The 15,010-nt window shown below is 49.2% G+C and overlaps 7 protein-coding genes and 2 non-coding genes across 9 annotated transcripts; 5 read left to right on the top strand and 4 right to left on the bottom strand.

Moving 5' to 3' along the window:
- Positions 1-91: 91 nt before the first annotated feature.
- Positions 92-955, bottom strand: BDQ94DRAFT_165028 (uncharacterized protein; the record flags this gene model as incomplete). The annotated part of the gene is made up of 3 exons (XM_026770179.1): positions 92-144; positions 210-540; positions 743-955. 3 exons carry the CDS (start codon positions 953-955, stop codon positions 92-94), a joined length of 597 nt encoding a protein of 198 aa, XP_026632317.1.
- A 405-nt stretch (positions 956-1,360) lies between these two features.
- BDQ94DRAFT_132818 (SDR family NAD(P)-dependent oxidoreductase) lies at positions 1,361-3,116 on the top strand. Its single transcript, XM_026764139.1, has 4 exons — positions 1,361-1,877; positions 1,965-2,216; positions 2,319-2,598; positions 2,678-3,116. The coding sequence occupies exons 1-4, from the start codon at positions 1,830-1,832 to the stop codon at positions 2,935-2,937; spliced, it is 840 nt and encodes a 279-aa protein (XP_026632316.1). The 5' UTR covers positions 1,361-1,829; the 3' UTR covers positions 2,938-3,116.
- A 154-nt stretch (positions 3,117-3,270) lies between these two features.
- On the top strand, positions 3,271-3,342 carry BDQ94DRAFT_t14. Its single transcript has one exon. It is a non-coding gene; the product is annotated as a tRNA-Glu (tRNA).
- A 129-nt stretch (positions 3,343-3,471) lies between these two features.
- Positions 3,472-5,636, bottom strand: BDQ94DRAFT_4171 (dihydrolipoyl dehydrogenase). Its single transcript, XM_026775714.1, has 4 exons — positions 5,317-5,636; positions 5,138-5,217; positions 4,588-5,070; positions 3,472-4,506 (listed from the first exon to the last, which is right to left on the bottom strand). Exons 1-4 carry the CDS (start codon positions 5,456-5,458, stop codon positions 3,667-3,669), a joined length of 1,545 nt encoding a protein of 514 aa, XP_026632315.1. The 5' UTR covers positions 5,459-5,636; the 3' UTR covers positions 3,472-3,666.
- A 32-nt stretch (positions 5,637-5,668) lies between these two features.
- BDQ94DRAFT_132816 (uncharacterized protein) lies at positions 5,669-6,651 on the bottom strand. Its single transcript, XM_026764138.1, has one exon. The coding sequence runs from the start codon at positions 6,363-6,365 to the stop codon at positions 6,099-6,101; it is 267 nt and encodes an 88-aa protein (XP_026632314.1). The 5' UTR covers positions 6,366-6,651; the 3' UTR covers positions 5,669-6,098.
- Positions 6,652-8,749: 2,098 nt separating this feature from the next.
- On the top strand, positions 8,750-10,665 carry BDQ94DRAFT_156118 (putative MFS monosaccharide transporter; the record flags this gene model as incomplete). The annotated part of the gene is made up of 7 exons (XM_026768588.1): positions 8,750-9,146; positions 9,198-9,351; positions 9,396-9,787; positions 9,837-9,919; positions 9,964-10,192; positions 10,246-10,343; positions 10,393-10,665. 7 exons carry the CDS (start codon positions 8,750-8,752, stop codon positions 10,663-10,665), a joined length of 1,626 nt encoding a protein of 541 aa, XP_026632313.1.
- Positions 10,666-11,000: 335 nt separating this feature from the next.
- BDQ94DRAFT_t15 lies at positions 11,001-11,084 on the top strand. Its single transcript has one exon. It is a non-coding gene; the product is annotated as a tRNA-Ala (tRNA).
- Positions 11,085-12,614: 1,530 nt separating this feature from the next.
- On the bottom strand, positions 12,615-13,225 carry BDQ94DRAFT_165024 (uncharacterized protein; the record flags this gene model as incomplete). Its single annotated transcript, XM_026770178.1, has 3 exons — positions 12,615-12,839; positions 12,900-13,034; positions 13,097-13,225. The coding sequence occupies 3 exons, from the start codon at positions 13,223-13,225 to the stop codon at positions 12,615-12,617; spliced, it is 489 nt and encodes a 162-aa protein (XP_026632312.1).
- A 763-nt stretch (positions 13,226-13,988) lies between these two features.
- On the top strand, positions 13,989-14,831 carry BDQ94DRAFT_165023 (uncharacterized protein; the record flags this gene model as incomplete). Its single annotated transcript, XM_026770177.1, has 1 exon — positions 13,989-14,831. One exon carries the CDS (start codon positions 13,989-13,991, stop codon positions 14,829-14,831), a length of 843 nt encoding a protein of 280 aa, XP_026632311.1.
- Positions 14,832-15,010: the final 179 nt, after the last annotated feature.

Here is a 15,010-nt window from a genome sequence, read left to right as displayed (position 1 = left end):
TCCTATGGCATAGGTATGGTTGCTGGCCATGTATGTGGTTTTATACGCCCATATAGCAAGGTATAGCCACATCCTGGGCGGCGGCACAGTGCTACCATCTGCTAGGATCCAGGAATGCGGCCCAAGAGATATCATTAGCACTACCTAGTAACATCAGCGCCCTCTTCTACTTTCCAATCTTCGATCTATCAGTTGGGGTGGAAATGTACGCTGTGGCTGACCCAGAAACCCGATCTCCCCCTCTTTCACCTCTTTCACCTCTTTCACCTCTGCATCATCTCCATGGGGAGATCCAAATCCCACAAACAACCTTTCCCACTTCATAACCAGCGCCAACGCCACCGAAAGAGCAGCAGCAGCAATCATAAAGACAAACACATCATCAACACTCAACGAATTGAAGAACTCCGCACGCACACCAAAAATAGCCTGTTGGATAGTGTCGCCGGGCTGCTGCGGAAGAATAGCCGCAATTCGGCCAGTATACTTATTCAGGAAGATCGTATAGGCAATAGTCAAAGCGAGAGCGATACCACCGTCCTAACCGACGCCAATAAACGCACCCGCCTGGGAGAGCAGCCCCGGAGAGGCCTTGTCCTGAGCCACGGGGAACCCAGCCTGGGAGTGGTACCCGACGCCAAAGGCTGTGAGCACCGAATAGCCATACAGACGGGCGCTACTGTTGTCTGGACCGACGGTAGAGAAAAGGGGCGCTGCCGGCTAGAGCGAGACATGCGCCTACCAGGTACCACGGCATGTAGTAGCCTAGTATTCCGATGATGGCTGGCTGTACATTGGCCATGATGGTGTTGTCCAGCGCAAAATAGAAAAGCGCTACTAGTAAAAAGAAGACTATGAGAGACCATGTTAAGGGCTTCCAGGCGTGCTGGTCTGGGTTGGTCATGGTTGGTGTCCCTTGGGGCTCAAGAGTCACGGAAGCCGGTGTGGGTGCCATAATGCCCGGAATGAAGCACGATCTGTGGCCCTTGTGGAAGGTAATATCTCTAGCATTGTACTTATACGACACTGTACCAGCAACATCTTTGAAAGCGGCACAAGGCGGCGTCTAGCTGTAACAGTTATCTGGCGCAGCGTGATCACAGTCAGTTGTGGGTAGACTAGCAGGGATTGACCGATCAATACTTGAAAAGGAAAGGCAAGCCACCTCAGCTCCCGTTAGGACATCACCAATCGGCTATGGATATAGACTACAACTAATCCAAAGGAACAAAGAACTTATGAGGCGCTAGAGGACCAGCATTCGGTTATGTTACACTAAATGCTTGTGGTGGTTAGTGTTCCCGATGCCCGCAAATCAGGTTTCATTGAGATCCAGGCTGCAGGGGATCCTAATTTCTGACTGCAGCCAAGTCCATTCTCAACCAGCCCACCTTACAACCTAAATTAGACGCAGTAGTCACTCTGACTAGACATGGGCTTGTCATCCAATGGCGGGAAAGTCCCGCAGTTAGTGAACGGCCTTTCCACTAATCCCAGCGGGTGTGTCTTCTTATGGGCCACTCGGTTAACCTACTGTAGTGGTTCGCGACAAGGATACCAGCCTGATCATAGGAGATTAACCATGAAATGTGTGAGACAGCCCATTGACTCTCCGCTGTCCGTGCGGGGGCTCAGTGGACGTTATCCATGTCCTATCTATAGACCTTGTCTCTAGAGTTATAAGATCACCCCTCCCTGGGACTTCCCCTCCCTTGGTTTCTCTATCTTTCTCGCTCATAAACGTCTCTTCTGTCTTCATTCCAACTCATCTCCCTCTGTCTCTCATTCTCTTACCATCTCCTACTTCTTCCTCTATATACACGCTCACAATGGTCATCAAAGGTACCCAATTGGATGGCGTTGCCCTCGTCGTCGGAGTAAGAACTACCCCCAACCATCATCATCATCACCACAGTATTATCTCCAAGAAAGATCACCTCCCAGCTAACCTCCAAGAAATCCAGTCCGGCCGTGGCATTGGCCAACAAGCCGCCTTCTCTTTAGCTGAAGCAGGCGCCCGTGTCATCGTCTTCGCCGACATGAACACCGAAACAGCCACTGCCTCCGCCGAAGAGAGCAAGCAATACGCCACGAACCCAGAATACCAATCCACACACTTCACCGTGAACGTCACCGACCAAGACGGCGTGCAAGCCATGGTTGACTTTGTAGTCGAGAAGTTCGGACGGCTGGACTATGCCGTAAACGCTGCAGGAGTGAGTCCCATCCACCTCCACTCATCCACCATCATCCCTAAAGGATATCTACAACAACCTAGAACATAGTTCTCTCCCACCAGACTAACTCAGAAGAACTAGGTGGACAACGGCGTCCACACCCCCTTCGCCGATACCGACATCGACAACTTCGACCGTGTCCAAACCATCAACGCCCGCGGTATGTTCCTCTGCTGCCGCGCCGAAGCCGCCGCCATGCGCAAGCAGACCTCGCGCACCTTCACCAGCCGCACCGGCACCCGAGACATTGGCCGCGGCGCCATTGTAAACGTCTGCTCAGCCAACTCTTTCGCCGGACTGCCCGGAAAGGGATCGTATACCGTCTCCAAGCATGCTTGCATGGCAGTGACGAAGATGGTTGGTAAGTTTCTTCTTTTTTCCCTGCCTACATACACACATTATGCAAATTCATTTTCTCTCTAATATATGTTTCACTTCAGGACTGGATCACTCCGCCGAAGGCATCCGCTGCAACGCTGTGTGCCCCATCTGGGTCCGCACCCCTCTTCTGGACGTCGAGTTGGAGCGGAACCCCCAGGTGCGCGCGGAGATCGAGGCCGTTATACCAATTAAGCGTGCAGCCGAGAGTGATGAGGTCGGCGATACTATTGTTTATTTGCTTAGTCCGTCGGCAAGTTATGTTAATGCCACGAGTTTGTTGTTGGATGCGGCGGTGACGGCGACCTTGAGGTTCCATTGATTACTTACTTATATATGCCTGGCAGTTAAGGCGGGAGGCTGAGGGCTCTATGAACATGATAGTAGATCTGATTATGGGGAGGTAGTAGAAGAGTATGATCAAGGAGAAGAAATTTTGGCATTAGTATTATAGTTGGTGTAAGGGATTAAAGCATTTAAATTGTTAATTGAATCGTTAGTCGTGTTTCGAGAAAGGCTTAAGGGATATAGGATGTAGAAATGTAGTATTACAGTGGGAAAGGAGACAGCCCTATAGATAGAAAAAGCTGTAGTAGGTGTTATTTGATCTATCCTTGGTTTATGTTGCAAAATAAAGGGCAGTTCCTCAACAACATCCGATATGGTGTAGTGGCTAACATCGCCGTCTCTCACACGGCAGCCGGGGGTTCGATTCCCCCTATCGGAGCTCAAATTCTCTTTTTGTTTTTTATGTTTTTATACATTCTCCACTTTGCGAAAACTTCAGTTGGTTGAGTGGTTGATTGGTGCTCTTTTTCACTGACTACATACTCTTTTTACTCATCAACTGGTGTAATGTTAATGTTAGGCAGTACTATTGATTTCGTTATATCTGAATACACAACCAAAGATAGGAAAATTTAATGAGGTCAATGCTACACGGAAGTGACTAGCTGAGCTAGACTAAGATAAGAGACAAGAGGCCAAAAAGGGTACAGGATAATGCGGGTGGGTGTGTATGGTTTCATGATCAAGACAGGGGGGGAGCTGCTTAGAAGTGGATGGCCTTGGAGTACGTAGCCATGGCAGCCTCCTTGAAGGCCTCAGCCAGGGTAGGGTGAGCGTGGCAGGTACGAGCAATGTCCTCGCAAGAGGCACCGTACTCGACAGCCAGGGTGGCCTCGGCAATCATCTCACCGGCGTTGGGGCCGATGATGTGGACACCGAGGATGCGGTCGGTCTCAGCATCGGCGATGAACTTGACCTGACCCTCAGTCTCGAGGTTGGTCTTGGCACGGGAGTTGGCGCTGAAGGGGAAGGTACCGACGCGGTACTTGATGCCGGCAGCCTTGACTTCCTGCTCGTTCTGGCCGACCCAGGCGACCTCGGGGTGGGTGTACATGACGCTGGGGATGCAGCCGTAGTTGACGTGGCCGTAGCCCTTCTTGATGTACTCGACGGCAGCGACGGCCTCCTCCTCGGCCTTGTGGGCAAGCATGGGTCCGAAAGTGCAGTCACCGATCACACGGATGTTGGGGATCTTGGTGCGGTACTCCTGGTCGATGACCAGACGGCCGCGCTCGTCCTTCTCGACACCGACGCTCTCGAGGTTGAGACCCTCGGTGTAGGGGCGGCGACCGATGGCGACGAGGACAACGTCAGCGTCGAGGGTCTCCTCCTTACCACCCTTGGCGGCCTCAACGCTCAGAGCGACGGTAGCACCGCTGTCGTCACCCTTGGTAACCTTGGTGCCGGTCTTGAACTTGATACCCTGCTTCTGGAGGATCCCCTGGGCCTGCTTGGCGATGTCGGCGTCCATGCCGGGACCACCGATCTGGTTCAGAAACTCGACGACGGTAACCTCAGAGCCGAGGCGGGACCAAACAGAGGCCTGTTGAGGGGTAGAAAAAGAAACCATGAGCATGGATTTTCAAACGGCAAAATCGGAATGCATTCCACCGGGTATACGCACCATTTCCAGACCAATGATTCCACCACCGATGACGATCATCTTCTTGGGGACCTCCTTGAGGGAGAGGGCACCAGTGCTGGTGATGATTCTCTTCTCGTCAATGTTGAGGCCGGGGAAAGGAGTAGCCTCACTACCGGTGGCAATGAGGATGTTCTTTCCGCGCAGAGTCTGCTCACCACCCTCAAGGAGGTTAACCTTGACGGTGTTCTGGTCAACGAGAGCACCAGTACCCTTGATGTAGTCGACACCGTTCTTCTTGAACAAGAACTCGATACCCTTAGTCAGACCCTCGACGGAGGTGTCCTTGGCCTTCATCATCTGCTCAAGGTTCAGCTTCACATCACCGACCTCGATACCGCGCTTTTTCGTGTCGTGGAGAATCTGGTGGTAGAGGTGGGAGTTGTTGAGCAGGGATTTCGAGGGGATACAGCCGACGTTCAGGCAGGTACCGCCCAGACGGCCACGCTTCTCGATACATGCGGTCTGTGAAAATGAAGTCGTTAGAGAGATCGTCCAGCCGGAACATTTCGAGGAACGATAGATAGCGCACCTTCAGACCTTCCTGACCGGCCTTGATGGCAGCAACGTAACCAGCGACACCACCACCGATGATGACAAGATCGTGTTCGCCTGCGTTAATTCCAGCCGACGGTTAGCCGGGGGCCACTTTTTTCGGAAGCGCAGGCACCGTCTGCGACGGGCCCATCGCAAAGTAAAAAGGCCACCTACCTGACTCAGAGGCATAGCCACGTTGTGTGCGTCCAAAGGAGGCGAGAGAAGGAGCAGCGACGAAGGTAGAGGGAACGGCCTTGGGACCGGCACAGCGGAGGGCAACCCGCGGAGTCGCCCGCGGCAAAAGACTCCGGAACATGGTGAAAAGGGGGCGAAAGGGCAAAGGAAAAAGTCAAAGGATATAGAAAGAACAGCGGACTACCAGACCTCCCAGTGAACAAGCAACGAAGGGGAGGGGAGGGGACAATTGGAGGTGGGAGGAGACGGGCTCAAGTGGTTAGAGGATGATAGGGAAAAACGATGTTGGGACAAGAAGCTTTCTGGAGGTTCGCCAGCAAAAGCTGGCGGCCCGGTATCGATACTGTATGCCTCGCGTATGTAATCATCCGCCCCCGTGAGCGTCGGGTCAATTCGGCTAACCTTTGCCATGTTGCCGATGTTGTGCTGAACCGTAATTCCGCTACAGTGTCTGGCTCTTCAATCCCCAGAAGTTTCTCCTGCTTCTGATATCTGGGGTAGTTCCCTGATCGCTTGACATCAAGCGTGCGAGGCCGTGCCGGGGCTGCACCTGGCTGAATACCGGTCAGTGTTACGGCCCAAAATACCTCATAGAATCGCCCAAAAGGGTAAGGAACCAGACTCTCTCCCGCTTCGGAGTCAGCAGAAGGGAATCACTTGCAGTCTCGAGTAATTGCAGGAGTCACGCTCCCAGTGAACAGTCAATCTTGCATCATGAACTGCTCTCCGGTGTCTCTGGGAATGAAAATTACCGAATCTCGTCAGTCTCCGCGGGTAACTGGCCAAGCCCCTGGCTCCATAAAGGCTATCGTCGGCATGGCTCGAGCCAGTGCACGGCACCTAAAGGTAGTCCAGGTCTTGGGCTGAAGGCCATTGGACTGGAAGTCTAAAGCGCGGATTGAATGGGTTGCTCGGATGGAATTCATCCCAGTCTGACTTGGAGTGCTGGCGCTCTTTATTGGATGATGCGGATGAGCTTGAACTGATATGACGTGACTTGCGTTTGCAGAGCGCATCTTGCGGAGCATCGACGTCCGTAGCTCTGAATCTAAATCAGCTTAACTTGGTGCAACCATAAGATTGCACAGTGTCTGGTCAACTGGCGTGCATCCTGTAGTGGTTACTGGCTTGGCAATTGGGGATGGTTCAGTGGGTAACAGCGGTGCTTCGTTGGAAAATGGAATGTTTCTAGGCTACGATTCAAGCGCCTTAAGTTGACTGTGAATGTGTTGTTTTGGTCATTTGTAGAATTATGGCTTTCCCCCAGTAGCCACTCATGCTCTCATGCAGATCCGGAATTATATTGTTTCGCCCAAAATTGTTCTGTCCGGAACGAGAACCGTTGAAAAACGGCACGGCTAAAATTACATTGCACAGGCGAATAATTCCTCTGCAACCAGAGCTCGCGTTCTGGTCATGGCAATACTGATTGCACAGGAGCAGAGTGCAATGAGACACCACTCACAGCAATAGGGGAATCAATTGGACATACAGCTGTCTATCCAAGATGGGTGACGGGCCCCAAACACGGTTTAGCGGCTCGGATGCTGCTGGCGCCCACTCAATCTATATTAAAGTGCACTTCTAGTCTTCTATAACCGGTTGCTCCAATTTCGGCCGGAGTAGGGTGTGTTTGTGATCTGATATCAATTAGTTCCGCTCTGCTACGCCCTGATTTTATTGAGCCACAAAATTTTCAGTCGCCTGATGCCAAGGGATGATAAAATGCTACTGGACCACCACCATGGCTAACAAGTCATACTAGAGACGAATTTACCAAGTCCTGACAAGTTTTGGCAAGAGCGGTATTCTTATGTCTTTTAAAGTGTCATTTCAAACTTGCAAAACTCCGTCATTGTTGTAATAAGGGAATCTTAATGCCATCCTCGAAACTACTGCTCCCATACCGTTGATATATACTGACAGCTGAGAACTGTAGAGAACTCCTAAATTTCATATCATACGGCTCACAGAAGCCAGGAAAAACAGAGTTAGTATACTTATGCTTGCCTATGCGAAGTGCAAAAGCGCAGGAGCCCCTAGACTTCAATATGCCGAGATGAAGTAAACCTCTAACCCCAGGCAAGGGTTGTACGTAGATACTCGAGCAGCAGCAGCAGAAGGTGAGCAAGCAGGACTAACAAAGCTACTTATCACACTCTAATGTTAACTTTCGGATGAGCCTCACCTCACCAGGTTCTTGGGATCATCGATGCGCCAGTAGGAAATCTCAGACAGTCCCCACAGCTTTCTGACAACCAAATCATATCTGCCATGGACAAGAGCCAGGCCACTTCTCAGTATTGTGGCATGTCACTATCTCATAGTCAGGTTGCCAAATTCGTGGCAGGATTAGTGAGCCCGACATAGCTTATTGTGTGCGTTGATAAAGCTATTATCCTAAGACATATCAATTTTGCAAGAGACCTAGTTGTCTACGAAATATAAAGAGAACTTTGCAAAGAAATAAGAAGATAGTCATCTGAATAAGTTTCTTTCAACATCCAGCAAAAATAGTTGGCAGGCTAAACTGGCACGGGATGTCCCAAAGAGGAGAGTCGGAGTTGGTCCGCCGCGATGCTCTCCGGATTTCCTCAATCTGGCTGAAATCCCCACCCGCTTGGACCAAAATCCCCGGAAAACCTCCACACTTCAGGCCATCCACTCCTCCTGATGGCCTAATCCGCTATCCCAACTACTCTGTACCACCCGCTCCAGCTTTAGTGCCCCGCCGATACCGCTGCTTTCTTGAATCCCCAAGTTCGTACATGGAGTGCGTTCCCCAGTATGCCAACCCCGGATGGTGCAGTGTGAACAGCCGAGTTTCGGTTGACTAGCACCTCGCTCTCCTACACGACACATACAGACCACACTAGCATGCCGTCACTGTTTCCACCTCGGACATTGGTCCATAATCCTTCGGTCTGCAGGTCGGCAGCATAGGCGCTGGCCGGATGACCGATTTGGACTCGTCCGCGTCCCGGTCTGGGGTCGGGTTCCCACCCATTCTCTCCAGACTTTCTCGTGCGGGTCCCGTATTCCAATGGCGTCTCTGCTTTTGAGTGGGACCAAGTGCCTTGATGTGGCTGTTTGATGTCCTCCCACCCGGGATGTAACCATATTCGACTCATCGGGCTGGCACCGGTCCTGCGCCATGGGGTTGCTCTTTGAAAATGGATGATCTTCAGGCGCAAATTGCACCACCAAGCTTATAGTCCGTTCTATTTAATCGTCGCGTCGCCCGCTGTCTCTGTAACCTTCCTTCCCATTCGCACGTGGTTCTATACAGCAGGTAGTTGATCTCTCCCCCAAATCACGCGGTCTTTCTGCTTGAAGTCACCCAAGCGGAAGAAGGTATCTTCCGGTATACACCCGAGCAGTCACTGCAACCGCCTACCCTAGCGTAGTCACCATGAGTGACCTAATACCATCATGGAATATCGTCCACAAATTGGAGAAGCGTAATCTTCTCATCGCTATCAATTGCATCGCGGCCTTGTCGATCCTATTCTTCGGGTATGATCAGGGGATGATGTCGGGTGTGAACAACTCCAAAGACTACATCGACCTTATGGGCTTCGGATACACCAAAGTGGAAGACGGAGAGCTCACCCCTGTCGTTACAAACAGTCTATTGCAAGGCGGGATTGTGTCTGTCTACTACCTGGGGACGTTGTGTGGCGCGCTAATTGGTGGCTGGATCGGTGACAAGATTGGCAGAATCAGGACTATCGCTACAGGTACGGTCTGGGCGGTTTTGGGGGCGTCATTGCAATGCGCAGCGCAGAACCACAATTGGATGATCTGCTGTAAGAGATCCAAAGAGCCTATTCGCACTCTAAACTGACGTATGATCACAGCCCGTTTTATCAATGGTATCGGCACGGGGATTCTGAACGCCATCGTGCCCGTCTGGGCTACAGAGACAGCTGAACATACCTCCCGTGGACAGTTTATCGCAATCGAATTTACTCTCAACATCTTCGGTGTCGTGGTGGCTTACTGGCTTGAATTGTAAGTATACATTACTTCTCTCGAGGCTTGTCTAATTGATGTAGTGGCTTGTCTTTTATCGATGGCGGCAAATCCGCGTTCCGGTGGCGTTTCCCTATTGCGTTTCAAATCATCTTCTTGCTCCTCCTGTTTGTCTCGGTCTGGTTCTTTCCCGAATCACCACGTTGGCTGGTCAAAGTTGGTCGCGAGCAAGAAGCGCGTTACATCCTTGGGCGTCTTCGAGGAAGTACTGGCGACGATGCTGTCCGCGCTGAAGCCGAATTCCGGGATATTCAGAACGTTGCAGAAATGGAACGGTCAATGAACCACAGCACTTTGTACCTAGCAATGCTTTTTGGACACAAGACAGGCAAATTGCATCTTGGACGACGTGTGCAGCTGGTTGTCTGGCTGCAGATCATGCAAGAATGGGTTGGTATCGCAGGTGTCACTGTTTGTATGTCAACTACCAAAGCACATCTACTGGACTAGTCTAACATGAGCAGATGCGCCCACCATTTTCAGCATTGCCGGTTTCGACTCGATGAAGAGTCAATGGCTTAGTGGACTGAACAACGTCTTCTACATGGTGAGTGCTGTATCTTTCATCATGGGACGTTGCTAACAACTCAGTTCGCAACACTCGTATGTGTCTTTACGCTCGATCGCATCGGTCGTCGCTGGACCCTATATTGGGGAGCAGTCAGTCAAGGAATCGCCATGTTCTTAGCCGGAGGATTCTCCCGCCTAGCCATCAATGCCCGCGACTCGGGCGATGCTGCTCGCGCCAGTTCCTTCGGAGCAGCCGCGGCCGCAATGATTTTTATCTTTACAGCTGCTTTCGGAGCTACATGGCTGACAGGTACATACCAAGCTTCTTCCTGTAGAGACCGTCGCTAACTCGCACACATATAGTACCCTGGATCTATCCCGCCGAGATCTACCCGCTGGCAGTACGAGCCCGCGGAAACGCCTGGGGCGTAGTCGGGTGGAGTATCGGAAACGGATGGCTGGTGTGTTCATCGTCCTAGATTGCGAAGCAAAGCTAACACAGCCGACTAGACACTTCTTTGCCCTGTGATGTTCAGCGCCATTGGCGAGAAGACGCTATATGTTTTCGCGGCCAGCAACGTCATCGCAATCCCGATGGTGTGGGCATTCTACCCAGAGAGCAATCAACGTACCCTGGAGGACATGGATCTGCTTTTCGCGTCGGACAGCCCATGGGTATGGGATGCAGAGAAAACGTTCAAGCAGCTGAAGGCAGAGAATCCGGGCTATGTGGAGGCGACGGCACGAAAGGGAAGTGTGGTGTTGGAGCATGTGGATGTATGAGCACATTTCTACTAATGACTGTATGCGAACGACCTGCTTAGATATATAAAGTCTCAACCAGAGACCACTAGCATATTGAACCCTTACATTCGGGAGATGTTGAATGTGAAGACAGCTAGCTGATCACTGTGTCTTCATCCGAGTAATTTACCAGTAAAACCATAATTTTACCTTGTTCACAAATACCTTACAACAACAGGTACCTAGATTTACATTCGCCAGTAGCTCCATCCCAGCTTCAAACATTGAAGTCTACATGATCCATAAGCTGCAACCATTCCACAGCTCTAAATTACAATATATCTTAAAATAACTAATCTTGCCACAAGAAACCTGGGGTTATAGCTCAGTGGTAGAGCGCTCGCTTTGCATCCTCGCAAGTATGCGAGAGGTCAAGGGTTCGATCCCCTTTGACTCCAATTTTTTGGGATTTTCTTTTTCCTTCTTTGACCCCTCCCTGGCTAGATGGAAGCCTTGCAAGCAAAGCAAGGCTGGGGGTTATTATGATTATGATGATAATAATAATAATAATTATTATTTTATTTTTATTTATTTATTTTTCTCTTCTCAAGTTAGTTAGAGGTATTGTTTCACAGTTACTTTTTTAGAGTAGTTGCAGTGCGTTTATGAGTATTGAATTTCGTTATGGGGAATATAGTGCACGGTGTGAGTTCTAACTGGTTTGAATGTGGAGAAAAGCGCTCTACTCTAGGGAGTACATAGTTTCTTGTAAGTGTGTGTAGCATGTAGCTTGTAGATGGGTATATAAACTAATTGGGCAAGTTATAAATGGTACCTATGTCGCAATCTGGATAACTCGTTTTCGTTGAAGTAGGCAGAGTTCCTTGAAGGCCCAGTATGGTGATTCAGTGATTTGGCGGAAAAAAAAAAAAAAAAAAAAAATCAAATCAAATCAAACTTGACATCGCGAAGGGGAACTATGGGGAAGTAAGTATGAATGAAGTCAGAACAAGTGGGCGTAAGCAAGTTCAATCAGTCTTCCCCGCTATATATTGCAGCGGTCATGTTCTCTGATACAGTTCCATTTATAAGCGCAGGCAGCTCGGATGTCCAAGTAGTATGCGGATCAACATCCGGTAGACTGTCAATTGCTGAGCAGAGTCGTTGATGATGGATTGGGACCCAGTCATTGTAAAGAGTTATTACAAATTTATAAGACTTCCATCTCTCCTCCATCCCACCTCCCACGAAATTAAACGTCCTGAGAAAATGGCGGTAATAGCATGTCTCTGTTTTATTTTTAGTCACGATGTAGTGGGCATATAACTCAGCATGCGAATGACTATAGCATATTGAGAATCCGAGGATTTTCCGGTCCAGTTCATCCTGACAACGTCCAGATAGTCTGTAAAGCTCGACAATACCCCGAAGAGCCCGGGTCATGCTGTGAGCATTCTGGCGCTCTGCGACTAGAAATGACCCACTAGCATCTCTTATTTCTGCTACAAAGAATGGGAAGAGCATACTCTGCGTGCCCTTGTAATAAGAAGCTTCTCCGCATTCTCCAGGCAGAGGCTCTAGTTTGGCATATTGCTCGTCTGTGAACGCATCTTTAGAGAATCCCACTGCGTAATCAGGTCGTGGGGTCGGGAGCCTTCGTTGTATGAGTCTGGGATTCCACTGAAGTGGAATCGAGTGATCCCAAAGCTCGTTTATACTCTCAACCAGATCTATAGCTTTGCTGACTTGACCTCTGCATATTTCAAGCTCGGCAGAAGGAACAATCAATTGAGCTATTGACCGAATGATTGCACTTTTGTTTTTCTGAGCTATGTTCTTGCATATATGAAACCAAGCATTGCTGTCCATTAGTGTGTCTTTGGGGGTCTCACATTCTCTTTTGAGTAATTCCTGACACATCTTTATCTCATCCTCTGTAATCCCACTCCTGTAGTCCTTGAGATAACTGCCTTGGCACCAAAGGTAGGTCACGAATATGTTATCGATATAGGCTTCAGTACGGTTTTTATAGCTATCCTCATCCTCTTCTTCATTGTCGTCCTCATATTCTTCTTCAGGAGGCTCCGAGCTTTCTCGTGGTGAACAAGAACAAACCCAAGGACATTGTTGAAGAGCGTCTTCGGCCATCGATCATTCTGTATCCAGTAGTGTATGGAAGAGCCCTTGACTGTCTGTAGGAATGCCTGAATCCACTAGAATAGTGTCAGCTCTATTTTGTTCCTTCTTCATGGGAAAAGTGGCGAGCGACATACCTCCTGATCGATGTTTCCGGCATCCGGTACAGCAGGATTCTGCTGCCGACAAGGCTTCTTGGGCTGTTTTTCCACATGTTGTGATGCCGGCGCTTTTCGCTTTTTCTGCATGTTGGCTGATGGTTTGGTTTGTGACTATGGTACACACAACGTCAGTGTCTGATAGTGAAATAGCAAGTTGCTCGCATTATACATACTTTTGTACGTTTGTTTGATGGTGAAGAAGGTTCTTGCTTCTCTGTGCTGGCTAGTTTCCTTTGTGCTATTTCACGAATGCGATCACTTCTTCGACGGCTTTCTTGATGAACCTGTTCTATGCGAGGCATTTTGGCTGCAGAGAAGAAGGAGAAGTAACTGAATTGAGATAGATTGTATTGAGTAGAGTTGGTTTGCAGGATTAATCAAGTAAAGAATGATGAGTATCATTGATGGCAGCATGGCCGAGGATGAATTGTGGAAGTATATAGTACTACCCATAAATGGGTCAAAAGACAGAGAAACATGGTAGAGTTACAAAGTGTTTAGAATTTGTGCAGCTTGTTTGTTCTCAACCTGGAATGTTCCGGACCATTACCTTCAACAAAGAGTCTTGTTCTTTCGTTAATCAATGGTGAGTAGTAATGCGGAATTGAAAGAAAGGAAATGGACTGCGGGGTCATCACGTCGTAATAAAGGTGGCGTAGCCTGCTTAATATGCATTTCAATGAAGAAACAGATATAGACACAAGTATACTCCATGTAGGCAATGAGAACAGCCGATATCAAAGTCCATCGAATTTGTCACCTCGGGGTCGTTACTGGAAAAGTCCGGCATCACTTAGGCCACCTCATGCTAAGAGAATTTTTTAGAAAGAAGTAGTTGCAATGAAATAATGAACGGCACACCCCGGAGATGAGCACAGAACACCCCGAGAATTCAAAGGCAAGAAAATGTTGTCAAGCTCTACTCTCTGACACTCTGACTTATTTAAGGCCGTGCTTCACCCCTGCCAACGGGTTCTATGCACCCCCCTCTCCATTCACCCAAAGCCTCACCCTTTATACTCACATCTTTGTTTTGCTGCTCCATCTTCCAAGAATATCCCCACAATGCCTTCCTCCTCCGAGCTCGCCCTCATCAGGAAGTATCCCGCTACACCCTACAAGGACCTGCATGCCCTCACCAAGGCCATTGCAGATCTACACAAAAGACTGGAAACAGAAGATGTGAGCCAATATCTTTCTTTCAAGAATGTTTCTCTAAAAGAGTTTCGATTCATTGAAAGTCGTCGAAAGAAACTGGGCAGCGCAGTCCGTTTCACTTACTATCCTGAAATTAGCACCCTCGTACTCAAGGTGGTTACCAGCACCACTGAAACTGTACATGACAGTCTCTGCCACATTATATCGACCAAACTCGCTGACATGAACATCGATGACAATCAGTTCGTGTCCCTAGGAGCCTCAGAATTTGAAGGACCATGGGGCGCGATCAAAGAAGGGGACAGTGCCTTCAAGAATCCTGCTATCCGATCTGACAAGCGTGACTGGCCTTCCTTTGTGGTGGAATCTGCAGTGTCTGATGATTCTATGCCACGTCTGCGGCAGGATGCTGCGTGGCGGATTGCAAACTCTGTTGGGGAAGTTAAAGTTGTCTTGATCATCAATGTGTTAATGCAAACAAAGTGCATTGTGCTTGAGAAATATGGCCCCGAAGATCAAAAGTCTCCTAACACTAGGTCTCAGTCCAAGGGAGGCCCAAATGATTATCGGCCTGTGTTAAAATCCACGACTACAGTGAATTATGGAGCTGAAACACCCCATGTGGAGGGTGATTCAGTCAAGCTAGGATTCAAGGACCTGATGGGGAGATCAAGGGGGCCATCTGAAGGGGATGTTGAGATCGGTCATGCTGAGCTGTTGGAGCTTGCTGGGTTAGTTTTTGAAAATTAAGGTGCTGCAATATGTCCAATATCAGTCATTTTGATGGCACTAGCCAGACGTTTGAGAGTTCAGGATAGCTGATTATATAGCATTCAAAGATAAATCGTTGACACAGCCCCTATCTGACTCAATTCATATTATGTTCAGAGACATTCACAGTAGCCAGGCACCACCTCTGGTAAATTGCT

The sequence above is a fragment of the Aspergillus welwitschiae genome, assembly GCF_003344945.1.
Source record: "Aspergillus welwitschiae strain CBS 139.54b unplaced genomic scaffold BDQ94scaffold_1, whole genome shotgun sequence".
NCBI lineage: Eukaryota > Fungi > Ascomycota > Eurotiomycetes > Eurotiales > Aspergillaceae > Aspergillus > Aspergillus welwitschiae.
This window is presented reverse-complemented; position numbering and strand designations above follow the sequence as displayed.